Below are 23,395 nucleotides of genomic sequence, written 5' to 3'. Positions count from 1 at the left end.
TAGCAAAGCAGTTTATGATACAGTCCATCTTGATCAATGTCATCCCTTTCAACATTCTCACCCATCCTTCCCAACTCACCCCTTCCCTTACTTTTCTTAATTTTGTTGGAAATCCATTGAATTTTAGCCTATGTTCTTTCCCACTTGTTATTATTCTTCCTGTCAACTATGAGGAATTTGCAGTTAATTTCTCTAACCCTTCTAAGAGTATTTAGTAGAGTATCTAATATTTCTAAAAATATTTCACTGGTTATAAAGTTCCATTGCTTTTTTAGATATGCAAATTTTTTAGAAGATGATGTGATATTATTCTGCCTAAAAAGTTATCTAAATGCTTTTGTGTTTACATTAATGTAATACTTACAATTAATGATTTGTATGCAGTTTAGCTGGAAATCATGAAGTTTAGTAGTTTAGTACAATTTATTTAATTTAGAAAAGTACAAGTGTTATAAGTTCAGTGTTGTTATTTCAATTTTTTTTTAAAGGACAGGGATCTGCACTTAAGGGGAGAAAATTAACATTTTTGTTTTTGCTTCTATTAGTACAAGTTGGCTTTGTGCTAGAAAATTAAAAACAATTTTCTACATTTGATGGTAACTACAACACATCACCTAAACATATATTACAGAACTAATGTTTTCCCTAGAAAGAAAGCACTTCTGTTTTTAAATCAAGGCATAGTTTATTACTGAATCTCTTCTACTGACAACTGGCTACATTATTTAGAACATATATATTGAAATCATACCTCAAATTCTTCAGTAAACCCATTACTTGCATGTAAATCTGCAACATGCTTTGGAAAGTGTTTTATTGGTATTGCTCCAACATCATCTAAGTGAATAAAAAGTGGAGTGAGGAAAAAATATCAGAAATAAATGTGTCCTTCCTTTATAAAGTACCTTACAAACAGATGTCACATTTAAATTACTGTTATGATGCCAACTAAGTATCATTGTTCAGTTGGTAAGCAACGATTGCCGATCTTTTGTGTATTTGTTATCATTCCCAAACTGCATTTTGGAAATCTGATTTGATAAAAAAAAAATCTCTTTTCTGTCTATGAAGGGATTGTAATGTCCAGCCTCAGGCTAAAAAGAAATTGCTAATTGGTCTGGCCTAGTCAAGACAACCACAAGCCTGATATGAAATGCAAAAATCTAGGAGATTTTTTCTTCAAAGTAGAATTTAGTAAGTCTATCATTGTAATTGATGTTATCAATAGCCAAATGTCTACTGACAGAAACAATGGTTCTCCATCCCAATGAAAAAATAATTTATTTTCAGTATAAATGTATAAATATCACCAAAGTATCTTTTCTTACTAATGCATCCTACTTCATCTTCAGCAATTTTGTTTCACATGCATGAATATGCCATGTAAATTCTGGGGGAAAAGAATGCCAAAATAGTCTATTAATTTTACTGCCACGCAATTTTGGCTTTATACAATTGCACAGATTTTGTGTTTTATAGTGAAGTAGTCAGATGTTTAAATTTGAAAGCAGTTTTTTTCATTTTCTCTATAAATAATAAAAATATTTATATGCAGAATATTCATTAAGAATGATGTCATGAAACCTTTGGGACCTCTTCATCTGTAAAGTTTCAAAAATTCTAACTTGACAATATGCTATATAAAGAGAGTAAGTGGATCTGTTAACTGATTGTGAGTAAACTCTTTTAACTAGCCTAGTATTTTTTCCTTATTCTTTTCCTGAAAAGACTTTCTGAGAGTAAACATATAACTAGTTCACAGTATGCAATTTCACAAATGTTTTTTTCTGACAAAGAAACATCAAACACATTTCACTAGACACAGTTATTTACATCAACAGATGTTCAGTATTTAGGCCATCTAAGAATTTTAAGCTTCAGTTACCAAGAAATTTGTTGACTGAAAAAAAATTAGAATCCATCTGTTCTCTTTTAGGTGAATGGAGCTGAATACTAAAATTGAATTAGCTAAGAAACACTAGACAAAGGTGTAATTCTACCTTCACACCCACAGAAAGACATTGCCTATAAGTTACACACACACACACACACACACACACACACACCAACAGAAATTATGTGTCACATATAAATCCCTAGTTGTACTGCGTGTCCTTCAAAAGCACTAACATCATCCTGAACAGCTAATAGCTTTTCACAGGCAGGTTAAGTTTGTATCTACTGTTGGTATTTTACTAATTCATTTTTGTTAACTGGTCTGAAAGTAAGACTATTTCCTGATTTTTTTCCAAGCGAGGTCAGTTGGTGAAAAGTGCATCATTAAGAGCTGAATGAGTGGAAAGAGAGGTTGTAGACCACTCTTCTGATATGGCAAGGAGAGTTTCTGGAATTCCAGAATAAGAACCTGATTTTGAATTATTGACCCGAATAATTATTCATAATTAACTCTGTTAGGACTTTGCTAATATTAAGAGTTGGTTTGCATTCTGATGTTGATGGCATGTATAAAAGAGATAAGTTTGAAAAGAAAGCAAAATTTAACAGATAATTGAAAGCTATCAGTCTCAAATTCCAAAAAAATTAATAAAAATCAAACTGTACCAAAATAAATGTGTATGTTTATGTTATTTGTTTTTGGCAATACTGGGGTTTGAACTCCAGGTATCAGGTTTGCTAGGCAGGTCCTCTTCCACTTGAGCTATGCCTCCGGCCCAATGTGTGGTATTTTAAGATAAACTTGAATAACTTATGACAGTGGTTGTCAAGGACATGGAGTTGATGAAAGAAAAAAAAAAAGCAAAAAACAAATTCCTGAATTTATAAAGCACAAAAATTTAAAAAAGTTAATTGACTTGGTATAACATAAAAATATAATGTATGAGTAGACAAAAAACATGAAGAAAGCTTTTTATATTTTTAGCCATGATATTTTAGAAGATAATATAATATAGAATCTGAACCTCTTGTGATAATTTTTATCAAACCAAACAGTCGAGATTTTTTTTTCACAGTTTACTTGCTTTGGTGCCTCCTAAGGCCTGACCTTATTCTCTATCCTCCAGTAGTTCTTCCACAATTTACAGTTTTCTGGAAAGCTTCTTATTCTTTTATATTTATATTGAGATGTCAGAAGATGTTAAATAGATGTAGTCAGTAATAATTTATACAGAGAATGCTAGGGTCAATGCTCAATTAGAATGACTCTAATCATTCATACTTGTTGCCAAGCAAAATGGTGATAAAGTATTCAGTAGTTTCTCAGACCCAATTAATTGTTCCATGTAAAAATTTCATGCAAACATACATGATTTGTGCTTATGCTTTTCTGATCCATCACTCTCATCACCATTTTCTTTCTCATAGATTTAAGAAACCTTTTCTTAACCACCAATAAAAGCAATCAGAAGGAAGCTAAGTTTTAATGTAGGTTTTATTATTTTTCCCTATCCACATGAATTGCATTGATTTATTCTGATTTGTGTTGCTTAGTAATAGAAATAAGTTGTAGTAATAGAAATAAGTGGAAGCCAGCACTAATTTAAAATGTTATTTCTTGTAATAACTGTTTGCTTTTAACATAGTCCAAGTGAGCTATTACATACTCTTTCCCCCATTTTCTGTATGCTTAAAATGTTCAAAATGAATAAGAACAGGATATAAATCCAGATACCTAAAACATTTTCATATAAACATTACAAAACACAAGTATTTTGTGTTTTGTATAGCAATGGTATATATGCACTACTACAATAAACCAAACCTTCTGTATTTACTAGATACTCATGATCACACTTTAAGCCATTACCTGAAATTGGAAAGACAGGTGTTGGTGGTGTGGATATTACTCGAGGGGATGTGCTATCCTCTAAATAAAAGTGTGCAGTCTGGAAGCATTTTCTGGAATGAAAAGAAAGCATTTTGTATGACTAGCTGCACAGATACTCAGATGATATCTGAACTTTTCAAAAATTATGAAGGAAATAGCCAGATTAAAACAAAAGAGTGGGTCTTCATCAATTTTGAGAAAACACAAGATACTAAAGAATGTGACAATCTGCATGTTTAGCCCACTTTTATGAACCAGATGCAGAATAGCAATCAGCTACCAGACACGCCGAGAGCAGAAATAGATAGCATTTGAAAGCAAGTGGTAGGTACCACACCTCCCTCCTCAGTGAGATGCTTTCCTATCGTGCCATATACCAAAGGGTCTTGCCACCTTGTACAGTACCACAGTGGAAAAGAAAGGACAGGCACAGCCCCTTTCACTTGGTGCCTGTGGCTTTTAATGGCATATTGAGCTGCTAGTAAAGGGGAGAAGCCATGACTCTTAAGAAGTGAAATGACACCATGATAGCTACAGTGGTGGCACTATGTTGAGGAATGCTCTCTACGGAATGATAATGCAGCAGTGACAGAACTTGAAGATAATGAACAGACAAAGTCAGGGGTGATTTTATTTCCAACAGATGCCAGCACTGTTGATGAGCATTTTGAAAAATGAATGTATTTGGAATCAGTGACAGCTATGACCTACAGAGGCACCTGAATGTATTTTTCATTCTGATAATAAGAGTAACATCTGGTAAGCATACACTACCAACTATTGAGGACAGTGAAGAATCAAATGCTGCTATAAAGTAATACAAGCATTCCTCATTTAAGAAATCTGGATAATTAAAACTGTTAATGACCCTCTTTGATGTGAGATGTTTAATTTATTTACAGTGGTTAAGTTTCAGCACAAAAATCTGAGTGAAAAATGCCAATCTCACTGGCACTTAAATGCTTCAAGTTATTCATCCAACTGAGTTATAACTTACTTATCCTAAATAACTTTTTTCTTACATAATAACCTCCTGAATCTTCACATTTCTCCATTTTAGAACTTTTCCTTGGATAGATTTATTGAATGGCTCCCCACTGCAATTACAGTACTATTCAGTTATTGTAGCAAGAGATTTAAGCTCCTCCATGACTTAGCCAGCACCAGTTTCTGTGATTCCATCCCCTAGGGCTCTTAAGCCCAGCACGCTCCAGACCACCCTGTTCTCTCCTTCTCCCTCAAAGAATTTCTGTGCATATCATTTCAGGGCCTTGGTTCTTGCTGCTTCTTATTCCCACCTGCTTCCTGCCCCTCATTTTTGCACTGGCATAAATCCTTCTTCCTCTGAGTCCTTGAGACCATGCTAGTTAAAAGTGTCAGTCCATCTTGAAAAGTCATAAAAAAAATCCCAGTGAATGTCCACATAAGTGAACTCAGATCATCCAGAAACAATAAAGGTAGCTTAACTTATCTGTGCACCCATGCTTAGCATGTTCTGATACAAGGATAAGGAAATAATGATAAGGATTTGGCACATAATTTTAACATCACAGAAATAAAGTCATGCTGACAGCTCTAAAATGTCATCACCTAAAGCAAGTGAAATTTTTTCTTAGTGAATCTTAAAAGTTGTGATATAAAATGCCATACAGGACTTAGTGCACTTCAAGCTGCGACAAGAATGTCCTTATCTAACATCACTGACATATAGTTTAGGTTCAGTGTCATATCTTTGGAGAAAAGAAGCTCACTTTTCAATGCCATTTTTAGTTGCTCTTTATTAGCTTCTTCTACTAAATCAAAATGCATTCCTTTCTGCAACACTTAAAAATGGGACACAAAGAGCAAGGTTATTAGTGTTGTTGGTATTTATCTCCTTTTCCTTTCCAGGTGGGTTCACTTACTAGTTCTAGTTTTATAGTTCATAGATTTTTTTTTTTTTGTTTAGAACGCATGATTTTCTAATAACTCTTTGTTTGGTGTTGTTGGTCATGGAGCTTGAACTCAGGCTGTGGGTTCTGTCCCTGAGCTTATTCACTCAAGGCTAGTGCTCTACCACCTTGAGCCACACCTATGGTTCCACTTCCGGTTTTCTGGTGGCTAATTGGAGATAAGAGTCTCATGGACTTTCTTGCCTGGGCTAGCTTTGAACCAGGATCTCAGATCTCAGCCTCTTGAGTAGCTAGGATTATAGGCACGAGCCTTCAGTGCCCTGTTAAACTCTTCTTACAACGTTCCAATATCTAAACAGGATAAGCAGTGCTTAATGTGTTTTAATCTTTTCCTTTAAGTTTGTGCTCCAGTTACATGAACAGGTGGTAGATAGTTGAGTCTTCTTTGTTCTCTCCTCAGTATCTATCGTCTCTGCTTTAAACATGGCACTCCTTTTGACCAAAATGCCATACAAATACCACCCTCCTCCAGAACATCTGAGGCACTGTTAGTGTGAAACAGCTTCCTGTTTCCTAAGCAGACACTGAGTTCAAGACAGAATTCATAGCTGGCATTGGTGACACACACCTGTAACCCTCGCTACTGAGGAGGTTGAGATCTGAGAATCGTGGCTGAAAGCCATCCCAAGAAGGAGAGCATATGAAACTCTTATTTCCAATGAACTACTCAGGAAAACAAAAATCTGGAAATGCCACTCTCCAGAGGTAGAGTGCTACCCTTGAGCGTAAAGAGGCTCAGGGACAATGACCAAACCCTAAGTTCAAGCACCAGGAATGGGAAAATAAAATAAAAATAGCGAATTAATATTGTTTTTCTTGCATTTCACCCAGCAAAACCAACTGCATCCATGGAAATTTCTTTTTTTTTTATAATGCTTTTGATAATGTGATATTTTGTTGACTATAACTTTGGGAATTTTTTAATGTCCTAACTTTTAAAAAAGATCAAAACATTTGCTTTGTTCCCTTAAAAATACTTGAAAACCTTCCCTGATGAAGTTGTTTTGCCTCTTAGGAACTTATGGTTTGGCTCATGTAAATTATACCTTAAAACATCTGGAAAACAATTTCAAGACACATTATTTACTGTATGACAAGACTCAGGCTCCATAGTCCATCTGTTGTGAATAAGCAGTGAACGCCTTCACGTGTATGTGCTAAGTGTTGATAACCGTGTCTCTTGCTAATTATCACTCAGCAATGATGAAAAAAGTGATGACTGTTTCAAACTTGTAGACATAGGTCCTATCAATCACTGGTAATCTGATTATTTAATTTACACCTTTTTTTCACAGTAAGTATTTAGAATCAGAAGCTGGAAGTATGTCATTATTATCCCATTTCTCAATATCTTTACATAGAAATGAAACAATATTCAGCATGCTCTGTTCATCCACAGGTCCTATAAGTAAGTTCTTACTGAAAACTTTAAGATGACCCACAGAGTCAACTCAAATGGCAGAGGGGATTAATCCATAGTCAAATAAAGGCTATGCTCAGGGTCATGAGACAAATTCAAGACAGAACCAGAAAAAGGACCCAGAATAGACCCAGATATTTTCACCTCTGTTTTTTTTTTTCTACCAAAGATTGCTTTATTAGGATTTCTATGAAATAATGGGTGACATTTTGCGTTAGACAAATTAGACACAAAAGATGATTTGTTCTGCCATTTTGCTATTATTATTCCTTAAAACCCCAAAACTTGTATCCTAATTTTGTTGATGACAAATGTAAGAGCTGAATTCTCATCTCTCAATTCTATGCCATTGATCAACTGGTTTATTTTTATGCTATTATCAGACTCTCTTTTCTACCATAGCTTGACTATTGTAGCTAGCTTTGAAATCAGAAAACAAGAATCATTCAGAAAAAAAATCTTAGAAGAAAATTTAGAAGTAAGCCTTTATGGCTTTATATTTTAAGCAGCACCTTCTTGGAGATGATACCAAAAGCATAAGCAATGATAGAAAAATAGATGAATTGGACTATGTCAATATTGAAAATGAATATTTTAAAAGCTGCCAATATGGGAGACCCAAGTGTCTCTATGTGCAGAAATGTTACACACACATTGGAAAACAATAATTGCTAATCAGATAACTGGTAAAGGATTTGCTTCTGACATATATAAACACTTTCAGCTCCCTGAGTGTCTTCTACACACATGAAAAACTATTCAACATTGGTTATAGGGAAATACTAAAATACATTTGAAAACAACTGCATTGTATACTTCAAAGAGGTTAATTTTATGAAAAATTAATTTTGTTTCTTTAAATCTTTTCTTTTTCTTTTTTGTCAATTGTGGTGCTTGAACTCTGGGCTCGGGCGCTGTCCCTGAGTAATTTGGCTCAAAGCTAGCACTCTATCACTTGAGCCACAACTCCACTTTTGGATTTTGTATGAGTCCTTGGATCTAAGTCACTAGACAGATTAAAGGTAGGATTACAGGAGTGAGCCACTAACACCCAGCCTCACAAGGCTGATGTCCCTAAGCTAAATGAAAAGCTTTGGAAGGAAACTCAGATTAGACAATAACCAGCAATCATGAAAAATGTGCTGAGAATTTGAATAAAATGAATCTGGTGTGAAGTGGGGAGAATAAAAAAATGAACGCTTACTGAAGAAATGTATATTGATTGCGTACCATGTGCAAAGCACTCTGGACCACAGTAGGAAGGAGCTTGGGATCTGTTTTAAACAAAACTGAGTTGTAACCCATGTAACATAACAAAAACATGATTTATTTTCCATTCCCTGAAGTCCACTCTGTTCTGTAAAGGAAGTCAGGCATGAAATGAAGTTGGCTATGAGAGCATTTTGCGATAGCCAACCAACATGAGAGTTTAGACAGCTACATCCTATAAGCTTTACTGACACACTCAGCTCCTTTCTGTTTCCAGTGTACCACTGCCTGGGTTGCCCCTTTTCTTGGTCCTTACTTCCTGAATCCTCTGCCACATCAGGCCTGCTCATTCTGGCCTCCCATGATCCTTTGTTTCCTGACCACTCAGTATTAGATTTTAGCTACCATATATTTAGGCTTGCATCATATTTCAGAGAAAATTATTTGCCTTTACAAATTATGAATGTCTTAAAAGCAGGTGTTCATTTGTTCATTTTTTGGCATTTTAGATAATACCAGACACTATGCAAATTGTCAATAAATAAAAGATATTTGGGGGGAAAATGTAGGAAAATACATTTTAGAGTAACAAAGAGTAGTGATAGGAATTTCTATCATGATGCTGCTAGGCAAAAAGGAATTCCTCATAGATCCTCTGAACAAATTCTTACTTAAAGCAAATGTACAATGTACTAAGCTGTGCTTTTTCACTAACAGAAATGAATCCTTGTATCATCATAAAACCTGTTTTCCAACAGAAAATTTTATGCCTTACATTTATTGTATACCTACTGCATCTACCAATTAATTGTGTGGTCTGCTTGCTATAGGCAGGAAAGTTATGATGGGTGTGATTATCCTTGTCCTTTAAATGTTTCAATAAATTACTGATGGCATCTTCAATGTTATAGTCATCAACTTTATTCCTTACATATCTTTATATGTTAATTGTTATAGTTTTACTTTGGTAAATAGGTTATAAGTTTCATAACTACTCACAGTTGACTTTTTTCTTATACAAACTCACTGTTATTAAAAATATTTTTATTGTATCAAAATTATGCTTTCTTAAGTAATAACTTTGGGGATCATGGCAGCTGGTGAAAAGCAGAGATTTATGTTAAGTGACATGACAACGTGTAATTAGATGAATATGAAAGTAAAGCTGTCAAAAAACCTTATTAAATATTAACTAATGTCAAAGTTCTTTCATTTTCCTCACAATTCTTTGATTAAAGCACAACAACAATCAACTCACTTACTATTGTGCCTTTGTTGTTATCTGAATAAATTAATGACAGGACTCATGTTTTGAATACGCTTTGTATATCTTTCAGTTGAAATATGGCTTACATCTCAGTTCCATAAGTTAAAATTTCCCAAACAAACATTCAACTTACCTCCAGTAGATGAGAATACCAACAAGAACCACTAGACAGATAAAAGTCAGGGCTGACACGATCACAAGAGGTATAACCGCCTTCTTCTCAGACTCCAACCCCTCAGCTAGACCAATACGAGACTCATGGCTACTATTACTGGCTTCTGTAGTCAGAGAAAATTGAGAGAGTTGACATTTAACAGGAAGGCAAAGTCACAACACTGTTCTATTGACTTATTGCAACCTTCATTGTTACTTACCTTTAAAATTTTACTTCTTGATGCAAAGAATGTCTATGATTACAAGCTTATTTAAGTAAAAGTTTGAAAAGTAAAGTAGATTATTAGAGCTAAGAAAAATACCAAGACCCAGACCCAAGAGAAACTGGGAAAAGTAGAGTGGTCATGGCAAGAGGTGAGGATAAAATTGCCTGGAAAAGCTTGTTGAAAGAAGTATTTAATACGGAACTATTAAAATCAGGAAACCAGCCAGTTAATAAAAAAGCTGAGCAGGAAAAACAATGCTACTTACTGAGTCACCATATATAGTCTTGATTTTTCTAAAATTAATTTTAATACAGTTATTTTTAACTCTTCAATTAGGTAAATCATTTATAGCATTAGATAATTTCATGAAGAAAGATAATCATAGAATAATACTTTATACATTAAGATATCCTTTCAATCCAGCAAATTATTATAATTTAAAATACAAGTTAGTCTTTAGTGTTGTTGTGAATATTTTTCTTATGATTTTTTCTATCATAAACAAAGTATATTGTATGTTTATTAAAGGCCTATGTGTATACTTATTTATTTTCAAATATCTAGGTGCAATAATTTAAAAGAAATCTGAATATATCCCCTGGGTTAATTTTTTCTTAAGTAGCAAATGACTATTGTATGACCAGTCAAGCAAATTACACTGTAATTTTGAAAATCACTATGACATTTCAAGTTGTTAAAATCAGGTGCGTAACTCAATGTTGGTGGCTAGTTGCAGTCAATCCCCCTGCTTGGAGGCGTGTTCAGTGGGCAGCTGACAGAATAGTACATGAGAACAGTTCTACTATGCTCTGCTGAAATTGCTGCTGCAAAAGAAGAGTCTTGTCTGCAACCTGTACAAGATCTGGGATAACTATGTTCAAGTTCTTCATTGAAGTCTACATGCTTTCTATACTTGGCACATCTGATATAGTGCTGAAATACGTCTAGCAGGAAGTTTAAGATTTATTGTAACAGCTTCTGTCTGTAACTAGGGAGAATGACAGTTAGGGCACAGGGTTTAATCGACTCATAGAGCAAACATATAGAAGGAATCTAAGTGTCACACACATTTCCACAACTGTTTGTTCTTATAATTATGAATGTATTTTTTCAGGAAAAAAGTAGAATCTGATGATGTGACCTTAAAAAAATCACAAAATTATATAGGAAGGAAGATTTATGTCCAATGACACTTGTACATAGTTAATAGTTTTTTGAGAAAAGCAAAGATTCTATTTTTGTGAGGGTATTTATAGGCTCTCAATATTACATGTGGTGTGGAGATTCATCCAGACACTGACATGCACTGATGGTAAATGCAAGGAACATTTTCTTATGAAACTTAAAAAGGAAAATCATTTTACTCATGACTGTCTTCATGCTTTTCCTATCCTAACAATCTCATCAGAAAAGTATTTTGTGTTAATAACTCATATTGATGCTTAGTAATGTCTTCGGTGTCCAGCAATTACAAGCAATGGTTCATATTGTTAACTGGTACTAGAAACAGTGCGAATGTTGGGCTCCCAGCACACTAAATCTTCAGAATCAGATACACAAAAGCCCATGATGTAGGTCAATCTATGTACAAAATGAGCATATGTAAACACAAAGGTCTTTAATGATCATAAAAATTAATAGCAGTATATATACACACAAATATATAGGTATATGAGTATATGTATATACATATACACACATTTCATTTATATGAATGACATAGGTCTACATATATTGATATATAGATGTGGTGCATGTATATGCATGATATATGTGATCATATGTGCAACCCATATGAGATATATAACACAAAAATGCAATGTACTCTAAATATACATCACATTCATGTGCATGCACTACGTATGTTCACATATACATACACACCTGATCTATTTACTTTCATAAGTTCTCTAAGAGATGTGAAAGCTTTTCAATTGAGGAGTTAGTGTGATAATTTTATGGTATTAATATATTCTAAATCCTAGGTGGGTATTTAATTTTATTATATTTTTCAGTCATGGGGCTTGAACTCAAGGCCTGGGTGCTGTCCCTGAACTTTTTTGCTCAAGGCTAGCAGTCTACAACTTTGAGTCACAGTGCCACAGTGGGTAAATGGAGAGTCTCATGGACTTTTTTGTCCAGGCTGGCTTTGAACCACGATCCTCAGATCTCCGCCTCCAGCTAGGATTACAGGTATGAGCTACCAGTGCCCAGATCCTAGGTATTTTAAACAAGAGGGCATGTTACATGAAAACACAGATAATTGGCTAGTTGCTTCAATGAGGAACAACTAGTTGTCTTGATTTTATTTTTATTTAGTTAGGACTAAAATAGCTGCTTTTGTGTTATATTAGAGTAGTAGTGTATGTCAGTCACCTAAAGGAAAATAACAACTGGTATAAAATCAATACACAATATTATTATTTTAAAATATTGTTTGAGAATAAAATAATAGCCTTTAATGATTACAATTTAAATATAATACAGACCAGTAACATATGCCTATAGTCATAATTACTTGGAAAGCTGCCAACCAGAGGATCATGATTTGAGGTCAGCTGAGGCAGAAAAGTTCATGAGACACTTTCTCAACTCATATCTACAGGTGGTGGCATGTGCTTGTCATTCAAAGCTTTGTGGGAGCATGAGATTTGGAGGATCTTGTTTCAAAGCCAGTCTAAGGAAGAAAGAAGTCCTTAAAACTTTGTCTTGTGGGCGAGTGTGATCCCCAAAATAAGGAGAAGCCTAAATTATGCAGATTTCAGTCAGCAAGTCACTTAAAATAATCACTGAGAGACAGGGTAGATCCCTAGTAAGTATAAAAATCTTACTAGTTTAAAAAGCAATTAAATGATAAACACATTATTGTTCTTAAGCATTATTGTTCTCAAGTATTTTCTAAGATACAGACACAAACAACATGTTTCCAAGCTTAGTTTTATATTGACTTTTATGCACTCAGTATCAAAGAATCTAGTATGTTTCAGTCTGTACTACTTTATATGTTGAAAATTTCAATGTAAACCCTAGTTTTATATATCTTGCCAACTTTGTACATCTTAGAAATGTATCTTAAGCTACAAAATTCAGACTAAGGAGAGTGTTCAGTAAGGGGGTAGTATGGCTTTGATAGATATGGTTCATAAACAGTCAAGTATTTTTCCCTAGGCTTGTTTGGTCTTATTTACTTTGTTGATTATGTTACTTTATGATTCTTGATGTTGTATTCATCTGATTTCTCATTAGTGGGAGGACATAATCTTAACAGTTAAATAAATATAATTAGAGTATTGAAAAGAAATTGTTGTTTCAGTAAACAATTATAGATCTATATATATGCATATGTATTTACAATCTTCCCATTATAGCATAATCTTGTAGAATATATTGATATGTCATTATCTAGCACAAAAGACAGATGAACGGATTTCTGATAATTCATTTAAAAATAAATCTAGTAAAAATTCTGAAAAGAAGTACTGTAATTGAGGGTAGATTAACAATTCATGTGTGGCAACACTAAACACTATATTGTCCTACAAACTCAGTATTCATTCTCACGTATTGGAGTTTAAGTGTTTAATCTGAATGAGTAATGTTAAATGAATATCAAATCAGAATACAGAAGTGAAAACTTGTCTATCGAAATATATAACTTTTAATTGCTACACTGAAGAAAAAATACACAACTAATTCAAAGATGAAAATAACAAAGAAGAAAAATATCCTAATAATATCGGTCTATATTTAGAATCATAGTGATTCACTTTTATGCAATAAGAGTATAAGGTATTACATGAGATCATGTTTTGCGCTGTTAAGGTGAAAATGTTTAATTGTTAATTTAAAACATCTTATTATATAAAAGCAAGTTATGAATTCTTATCAACAGTTGGAGAAACTTATCTAGTATTTCATATGCTTAAGAAAATTAAACTTTCCATTTTGTTTTTACCTTCAGTACGTAAAGCATACATTGCTATCATATATGCTGGAAGTAATTTGTCCTAAGAAATATCTGGCTAATAACCCAATTTGCATAAAACACAGTAACAAATGAAATGCATTTCTACATAAAATGTTCTAGTGTTTTACATCTTGTCATACAAAGGCTATACATATTATGCATATAAATGACTATCATCTAAGAAAGGCAGAGAATAGGACACATTCAAGCACAAAGGAAAATGTGTTTTGTTGGTTTACACTGCCCTCTTTAGGCAACATTATGAGACTCAAAGGATGACAATTTTTTTAAAAACAGAATCTTTGTTTTAAACCTCTCCACTCCCTCTCAAAACTTAGCAATTATTTTTTTTCTTGAAAAAATAAACTGCCTAAGCTGAGGTGAATATGCCATGTCAAAGTCCGTCCCAAGGACAACAAGGGTGCTTTGATCAGACCTTCTAATTCCACAGAATTAGCTAATAACTAAAAATTTCAAAACAGTTTAGTATACCAAAAAGAAACCAGTATAAGAAAAACATAGCAAGCCCGTGTCATTGCTCCCACGCACAAATGGCAGCCTGTAGAATAACCATCGACAATCTATAAAATGTGCTTGTGAGTTTTGAAAAGAATGGAAGGATTGCAAACATGTCAAATATTAATTTCAAATTGTGAAATAAAATCCTAATTTTTTTAAAAAGCTACAAATTGACTTGCAGAAGGTTTTGATTAAAACAAAGATGACCTGGTGTTTTAACACCTCTATCTCCCCACAATCCTTCTATTTTAACCTTGCTAGCAAGAACATCACCATGTTTCATTCTATCCTTTCGGTCATAACTAACCTGCCTCTGAACTGTTGAACACTTCTGAGTGCCCACTAGTGACAGATGATGTGGAGGACCCAGGAGATCCAGGAGGGATTTCTGAGTCACCTGCTTCCAAGACCCCCTCAGCATCTGGGAAACTGAAATCTGTGGACGTCTCATTATCGTTAAGGCTATCTGAGGTACCTTGCCCTGATTCACTCTCTTCATCGCTTGCCAGAACTGCCCAAGCTTTACGTTCTGGGCTAAGAGGAAGTAGGGCTCTACCAGTCTGAATATCACTGTCTTCCTTGTCATCATTGTGCTGCTGGATTAGCGTATTTGTGGGTGGTGATATACCAGGACTTCTGTCCACACTAGTTTGACTGTCTGCCGTTACACCTGTGACTTTATTTCCTTCTTCAGAATTCAAAGAGAGGGAATATGTTATTGGGTCATTCTGATCCACAAGATCGCCATCCTGGATATCTGAGTCATTTGTTACCTTTTCCTGTGATTCTCTATAAGACAAGCATGACATACACTTATTGGTGGATAAGCCATCACTATCTCTGCCATCATCATAATCATCATTATCATCATCCTCATCACCATCTTCACCACCACCCACTAAATCAGCATCAGATCTGAGACTATGAATCAGCTTAAAAGTAGCTGTAGAAGGAAGCAGGAACTTGGTCGTGGCCATAGACCCATCTCTGCTGGGAGAAATAGCTGGAACAGAAATGTACCCATTCCTTAAAGGAACAGAACCATCAGCAGATACAAGCACGTCGGAAGCAACGGTTGGAATGCCAGAAAATACCTCCTCTGTCACAGAACTTTTGGTGGAGGCGAATACTTCATCAGAATATGTAATCTTAGATTTAAGTGCACTGGTTGGTTCATCAAGTGATAGCAAAGGAGTGACAAATGTATGCCTTCCTTCTGGGGGAGAAGCCTGGTTAATCTCCAAATGGGCAGTTTGGAACAAAGAAGGCACCACTTGCTGGGAACTTTTGCTTTTAAGCAAAACCGGCTCAAAATACTTCTCATGTGGGTAAGAAACTGGTAAGCCTTGAAATGAAGCAGAGGGTGTATTAAAAGAAGGCCGAACGTCAAATATCGGTACAGACGTAGAGTGCCACATGTTTTCACTGGAAGCAGAATCTGATGCCATGAGATGCAATACTGTAGAACTAATTTGATCAACCTTGGGGGTGTCAACCAATACTGGAGCACTAGGCACATCTGGAAGAGCAGTTTTAAGCAAGGTGTCAACATCAGAAGCCAGGAAGGAAGGCTGTAGCAATGCTTCTGTATTGAAAGGAGACGAGGCTTCATAGAACAAGAGCGGAGTTGAAGGAGATAGTACTTCACTAGAAGCAGGGTCAGTGGATGTGGGCTCTGAATTTGTGCTAAGCACAGGTTTAAGAGAAATCTCATCAAGTGCTCGAGATACACTGTGTGTAGGTTGAACTGCGAGGTTATTTTCTGGAACTTGACTAATCTCATGCTCAAGACCCTTGGTGACTGAGTAGGTAAGAGACACTGGAAGTGTGCCATTTATGTTAGAAATAGTGACAGAGGTTTCTTGTAAAGACACATTCAATTTATTTACATTATTGTACATGTTTGGCATGACTGTGCTTTCAGAATGGTAAGCCATTCCAGTGAAAGAAGAAATTTGCAGTTCAGTCTCATTCTCATTTAGGATTTCATTTTTAGTAAGCGGCGTATGTTCACTACCAAAGACAGGTGTTGTATATGTAAATTCAGCTACAGAAACAGGTGAAGAAATGTTAAGGGTTGTTAACCCATCTGTGTCAGGTAAAATAAATTCATGGTCAGAGGAGGCTCCAGACCACTCCCCATCACCGGAGAGGGCTTGAGTAGGCTGCAGGAAGGATGCAATTGGGGTTACAAATGAAGATCTAGTCATAGATACATAACTAGGACTGCTAAGTAAAGAACCCTGATTAGAACCATCAACAGAACCATGCACAGCTACTGCAGAACTGGAAGGTACAGTGAGGACGTGCTGGGAGCCCTCATGAGGAGAGAAGGCAGAAGGAGATTCAGGCCCTGGAGAATGTGCATGCATCAGGGCATGACTGTTGGATGGTTCGACTTGAGAAAACATACGCGTTTTATAAAGGACACTGGATTCGCTACCAAATTCCAATGTCTCTGAAGCAGCAGGAGCAGTGGTCTGATGTGACATCACATCAGGATATTGAGCAAGGCTGGGCTCTAATAGCACATCACCCCCAGCCACTGGCAGAAAAGCATGCAAGGACATCTTATCACTTTCAGCAGCTGAAGTAACTTGAGGGAGGATTTGAGAAGCTGTATGTAGATGGCGATACAATTCACTACTGAAGGAAGCAGAGGAAAATGGAAGCAAAGGTGCACCATCATAGGAAGACAGGACGGATTCAAATGACACATCAACACTGGGAAATACAGGCGCAGCATGCAAGGCCGAATCACTACTTGAAGCAGCAAGGGTAGTGTTGAGGGTCTGATTGTCAAGCAACAAAGGGGTGGCTAGAGGAAAGACTTCACTACTGTAGGAAGGTTGAAGAGGTGTCTCACCATTGTACACAGGTTGAGTTGTCTGCGAGTGTACCATGTTGATCGTGGGGACCAAATCACGTTGTCCAGGGGATGGAGTGAAAGCATAAGGCGTTCTCTCTGTTGGGAGGTAGGTAAAGGTAGAATAACGTGGCATCTCCAGATCTGTGGCTGAAGGACTCTGGGACACCACAGGGCCTGAAGGAAAGGACTCAGTTGTCGTCTTGGATTCATTCATATGCATCTCAGTGTAATTAGCTTGGAGAATGCTCTCACTACCAGAACCCACATCAGGCTGTGTGGTCACATCTGGGGAGCCAGGAAACCACACACTGCCCTCCATAGAAGGGTCCTTCAGCACATCTTCTGAACCAGATGAAGCTAAATCATCTGAAGCATTCCTTGTGGATTCTGGTTGAAGGACATCATATGGAATGGTTTCCGGGATTTCTGAAGGAAATATGTACCCACGAGATAAGTTTTCAGAAAAGAGTGGGATGGTGGATGGCGTTGGTCTGGAGCCTGAATAATCATCAGTTGCAGTATCATACTTGAAATCAGTCAATAAGCTCTCTTCCTCTCCCAGGTCAGTAGACAGCTCTTGATACTCTGTGATAGGACTTGTGTTTAAAGACTCCTCGGTCCCAGACAAGTTCATCCGAGGAATTATAAGGACACTTTTAGAGCCGTCATTCACGGTCTGTGGTGGAAGTGCAGTCACAGTCTCAGAAGGCAAAGACATTTCCTTTTCCGTGTCTAGTTCAATGACTGGGTGGACAGTGGAGGTTAAAGAGGTGTTAGGAACATAGCCCTTTCCAGAGAATTCTCTTCCTCTTGTTGGAGATCGGTTGGTCTTGGCTTCGTTGTATTTAGTCCCAATGTGATTATAATGAGTTGTGGTAGAAGCTTGGGTTTCCTTTTTTCTTATTTGGTTTGTGGCAGTATCTCTACCAGGATTTGCAACAGTGTCTTCTCCAGTGTTTTTTCTTCTTTCTTCCTCCTTTAGGAAACAAACAAGATTAAACAGAAAATAAGGTTATAAGAGAAAAAAATCTTAATAAACACACATGTGTGCACATGCATGTATGCACACACACACTGCTCTTCTTCACTTGCACAATCTTGGAAACTTTTGTTTTTCAGTATTGGGGATCAAACCCAGGGCCTCGTGCATGCTAGGTAAGTGATCTGCTACTCGAACCACAGCCCCAGTACTTTGTTTTTGAGAGAGTTCTTCCTTACCTTTCACTAGGCTGACCTTGAACTTGTGATACTCCTGCCTTCATCTTCTGAGCAGCTGGGATTATAGAAATGCACCACCAGGCTAAGATACTATTCTATTTTCTGTTCTGCTCTCTTCTCTTTTTTATTCTGTTCTATTTTGTATGCTTTTTTCTGTTTTGTTCTGTGTGTTCACCATGCTTCTATCATATAGCCATTACTCTCTTCTAGGAAAAATAATTAAGCTTAATGCAAACACCTAATTTATAATTGCCTTTAATATTGTATGAGACAACTAAATTAACAGCTTCAAAAGTAAATACTTTGTAGCTGTATGTACAGATTAAACATATTATTTAATATGGTATTTATTTTCTTGTCTTCTTGTTTTTGTTTCTTTGTTCAGTTCCATAATCAGCAAGATACATAGCAATTAGCTTTCTTTTCTTTCTTTCTATTTGTTGTTGTTGTTGTTTTTGGTTGTGAGGCTTAAACTCAGGGCCTGGGCACTGTCCTTGAGCTCTTTTGTCCATGGCTACTGCTCCACCACTTTGAGCCACAGCACCACTTCCAAATTGGAGTCTCACAGGGACTCTTCTGCCTGGGCTGGCTTTGAACCACGATCTAAAGATCTCAGCCTCCTGAGTAGCTAAGATTGCAGGCATGAGCCACTGGCACCAGCCAATTCGCATTTTTGTAATATGCAATGAGAAACTATTTCAAAGACCAAAGTAGTTTAACATTCAGAATACTTTACCTATTCAGAAAATTTTATGATTTTATAGCTCATCATAAAAGAGAAATATGGGACTAAAGGAGTATTTGATTTTTTCTTTTGTTTTTTATATGCCCTCCTTAAGATGTAAGCAGATATTCTAAAGACAACTTGTGAAAATATGATTCTAGTGAAACAGTTTCTCTTTGCTTAACTCTCATTCACATTAATACTATGTACTTTACAACCTCTGTTCAAGTGTCCTTTATAATCATTATTCAGGAGGCTGAGCTTTCATTCTACTCTTAAGTCACTTGGTACTGTTCTGAGTAGAATTCAACAACTCTTCCTCTCTCTCTCATCCTCTATCTGTAAAATTATGTGTAAAATTGTGAACATTACACTATGTCTAGTCATACTCTTTTAAAAAACTAAAAGGCCAACTAAGGTATTTTTTAGTCCTTGTAGGACATACTTTTGTGAGTTGTTTTTTTTTTTTTTTTTGCATTCAATCATTTCCTAAGGTTGTTATCTACTGGACCATCCAAGACAATAGGTCTTTTCAGGCTGTGTCTCTTGAAAGAAGAAAAAAAGAACAGATCAAGTCAGTCAAAGAGAACTTCACAAAAGGAGTAATAGGACTGTGAATCTCAAAGCAAGTATGCTCATGGGTGTGTCCCCCACACAGTATGAACAGGAGTATACTCATTCCAATGGGACAGCTAGGGATGCTGCGTAATTTCAGTTATGCAGAACAGCATTATTTGAGATTAGGATAAGGTATAGGACTAACTTAACTATCATTTTTTCTCACTGTAAAATTAAGACAATGTTAAAACATACACATATTCTTAAATATTCATTTAGTTGGGGGACATATATAAACAAATACATTTATTATAGGAGTAGCCCAAATACAAATAATCAAATCAAATGGCCAAAATACATAGAAGCTTTATTTTGCTACATAGTTATTATGAATGTATCAGCCATTGGTTATTTGAAATAAACAATAGAAAAATAAAGAACTAGTAAACAAACGTGTTTAAAGACTACTAGTTTTTTTTCTTTATCACTATTTCCTTGTATTAAACCAATCAAAGCCTCTTCCATTTTGTTACACAAGAATCGTACAACTCTAAAGTTTAGCAAGCAATCCAACAATGAATAAACCAACATTAATTTTTATTACGTAATGTAATAATATCTAAAGTATAAGAAATAATTCCAAATAGAGTTTTAAAGGCAAAATATATAAAGTGGTTGGGGAGGGGGGTGATACCTTTATTATTTCTTCAGTTCCAATTAATTCTGGAAAAAGGTCAAGTTCTGTAAGATGAAAAATAAAATTATACTTTTTATTTAACTATTTCAGCCTTATGGGTTTACTTTGCCTAAAAGGAAGTAAAAGGATAAAAAAAAACAACAAAAACTATTAGCTGTGAAATACAAAATAAAAAAATTAAAAATTTAATTTTTTTTCTTTCTTTTTTTTTTTTCCCCTTCTAGTCCTGGGACTTGGACTCAGGGCCTGAGCATTGTCCCTGGCTTCTTTTTGCTCAAGGCTAGCACTCTGCCACTTGAGCCACAGCGCCACTTCTGGCCATTTTCTGTATATGTGGTGATGGAGAATCGAACCCAGGGCTTCATGTATACGAGGCAAGCACTCTTGCCACTAGGCCATAATCCCAGCCCCCCAATTTAATATTAATATTACTGAACACCACACAAACTTACATACAACTCAATTCAAAGCACTGATTATTTGTCTCCACTCCAATTCCTTTCCCCCCACCCTCCCTTTGAACCTGAAAGCAGGGAATAAAGGAAGATAATGATGATATAACTAAGTAGAAAGAAACTCAAGTAATTTCATCATCCTTACCAGAACCAATGAAAGCATACATGGGGAAATGCTAGCTATTTTCTAGAGAATTAGTAGGATTAATTTTATTATCTGGCTATCTTTTCCTTAAGTTCTTCTCACTGAGGACAAGATAACTTTTTTCACTCTTTGGACTTGGGTTTGTATTTATATACAGGGTACCTTGCAGGGTACAATGGAGTTTCGAGCAGGTACCAGATTAGTTTGGACAGTAAGAAGGACTGGATGGAAATATTTCTGTACATTCTCTTGAAGGAACCTTAGCTAATGCCAACAATGAAAACAACTCAATAACCAGCTTCTTTCAAATCTTTTCTTCCCAAACAGAATCAATTTATTTTCAGTGCATGAATATCTCAGGGCACTAGAAAACACCTGCCAGCAATGTATGGGGAAGGATAAGAGGTGGTTTTCACTCCCTAAAAGGAGTGTAGCCATACTGACAATCTCTTTCTCATTAGGTAGCTTATAGACAGCAAATATTAGGGCTTGAACAATATTGCAATAATGTTGTTGTTGTTGTTGTTTGCTTTTATTAAGTCTCATTCCATCTTCAAGGTTTGTGCTCTGCACCATCTTGATGCTTTTTTATTTTTTAGGTCCAAGACCAGAAATCAAACTCAGTACCTGATGCTTATGCTCACTGGCTGGCTTCTACCAACTGAGTCATACCTCCAACCCCTGATGATACTTGTTCTATGCTTTAAGTATTTACATGTCCTTAAAAGAAATGCATATTCAGGCATCAGAGTGAAATTTGTGTAAAAACATACATAACATCAACTGAGCTGATGCTATATATTTATCATATCAAGACCTCACTTTAGTTGTATTAGAAAATTACTAGTTACTAATAAATATTAAACTAAAAATATAATTCTAAATAAGAATTTCATTCCCCAAAGAATTTAAGCAAAATCTGAAATGCACCATTTGTCAAGATTTAAAGTTAATGTTTTTTGGTGCCAGTAATGGGGCTTAAACTTAGCATCTGGGTGCTGTCCCAGAGCAGTGTGTGTGTGTGTGTGTGTGTGTGTGTTAGTCATGAGGCTTGAATTCTGGGCCTGGGTGCCATCGCTGAACTCTTGAGTTCAAGGCTAGTGCTTTATCACTTGAGCCATAGCATCACTTCCGGTTTTCTGGTGGTTAATTGGAGTAACAGTCTCACAGACTTTCCTGTCCAAGATGACTTTGAACTGTGATCCTGTGACCTCAGCTTCCTGAGCTTGGATTACAGTCGTGAGCCAATTGGCACCTAGCTCCCAGAGAATTTTTGCTGAAGGTTAGCTCTCTACCACTTGAGCACCACTTCAGACATATTTTTTTTGTGTGTGTGTGGTCATTTGGAGAAAGAGTCTCATGTATTTTCCCACCCAGGCTGGTTTTGAACTGTGATTGTCAGATCTCAGCCTTCTGAGTAGCTAGGATTACTCATGAACCACTAGCACCCTTCACAGTTAATAGTTTTGACAGCTTAATTATTTTGAAGCTACTTATCCTGACAAATTTTTGTACTATAAAAATGAAAACAGTTAATAGAAAAGAAATCAGTTTTAAGCAGTAATTCCCATTTTTCTTTATTAAAATGGACTGTGAAAGTGCTTGAATTTTTTTCTTTAAAAATTTCTTTATTGTCAAAGTGACATACAGAGGGATTTCTGTCATTAGTATTTTCTATTTTTATCCAACATAATCCTTTACCTGCCTCAATTTTTCATGCTTGTTTTAAAACTGAAGTGATTTCAATTAGCTCAAACACTGAAGTCTTCTGTCCTTAGAGGAAATCAATATGTGAGACTCCAACAATGTGATGCTATTAGACTTAAAAAAATAAGTAACATCAAACAGTTGGAAAGTTCATATATATATATGAATCTTAAAATTCCATTCAGGAGACATTACCTACTTGTCCTGGAAAAGCCTGACCCTGGAGCCACTCCTTTTAATGTAGTTTTAAAATATTACAATGCTAATAAAGGAAAATTATAATTCAATACTTACTAGTGGCATATATATATATATATACACATATATATATATATATAAATGATAGGTTTTGTGTTAAGAGGTTATAGAAAAAGAATGTCAACCAATTTCCATTCTTTCCAGTACACATCAGAGGCTGTTTTAAAATTTAAAACATGGTCTAACTTCATGTGAAATCTGGGGCTTTACCAAGAAAAATCCCACAAATAAAATAATTATGAAAGGCTGCCTCTGTCTTTCTC

At 35.7% G+C, this 23,395-nt stretch overlaps 1 protein-coding gene across 5 annotated transcripts in view; it reads right to left on the bottom strand.

Annotated features, from left to right (window-relative positions):
- Window positions 1-23,395, bottom strand: part of Ptprz1 (protein tyrosine phosphatase receptor type Z1) — a 143,340-nt gene that overhangs the window by 24,915 nt on the left and 95,030 nt on the right. For 4 of the 5 annotated variants that reach the window (XM_048340129.1, XM_048340131.1, XM_048340130.1 and 1 more), the window contains 5 exons: window positions 20,565-20,611; window positions 17,368-18,346; window positions 9,769-9,913; window positions 3,767-3,858; window positions 752-837 (listed from right to left, as the gene is read on the bottom strand). In XM_048340129.1, the coding sequence (XP_048196086.1) occupies window positions 752-837; window positions 3,767-3,858; window positions 9,769-9,913; window positions 17,368-18,346; window positions 20,565-20,611 (1,349 nt within the window). Of the gene's footprint in view, window positions 1-751; window positions 838-3,766; window positions 3,859-9,768; window positions 9,914-13,960; window positions 18,347-20,564; window positions 20,612-23,395 lie in introns of those variants that run through there. The other variant, XM_048340128.1, reaches the window with a different exon arrangement.

The sequence above is a fragment of the Perognathus longimembris genome, chromosome 2 (assembly GCF_023159225.1).
Source record: "Perognathus longimembris pacificus isolate PPM17 chromosome 2, ASM2315922v1, whole genome shotgun sequence".
Taxonomy (NCBI): domain Eukaryota; kingdom Metazoa; phylum Chordata; class Mammalia; order Rodentia; family Heteromyidae; genus Perognathus; species Perognathus longimembris.
Note: the sequence above shows the minus strand (reverse complement) of the source record. Positions and strands in the feature narration are given on the sequence as shown.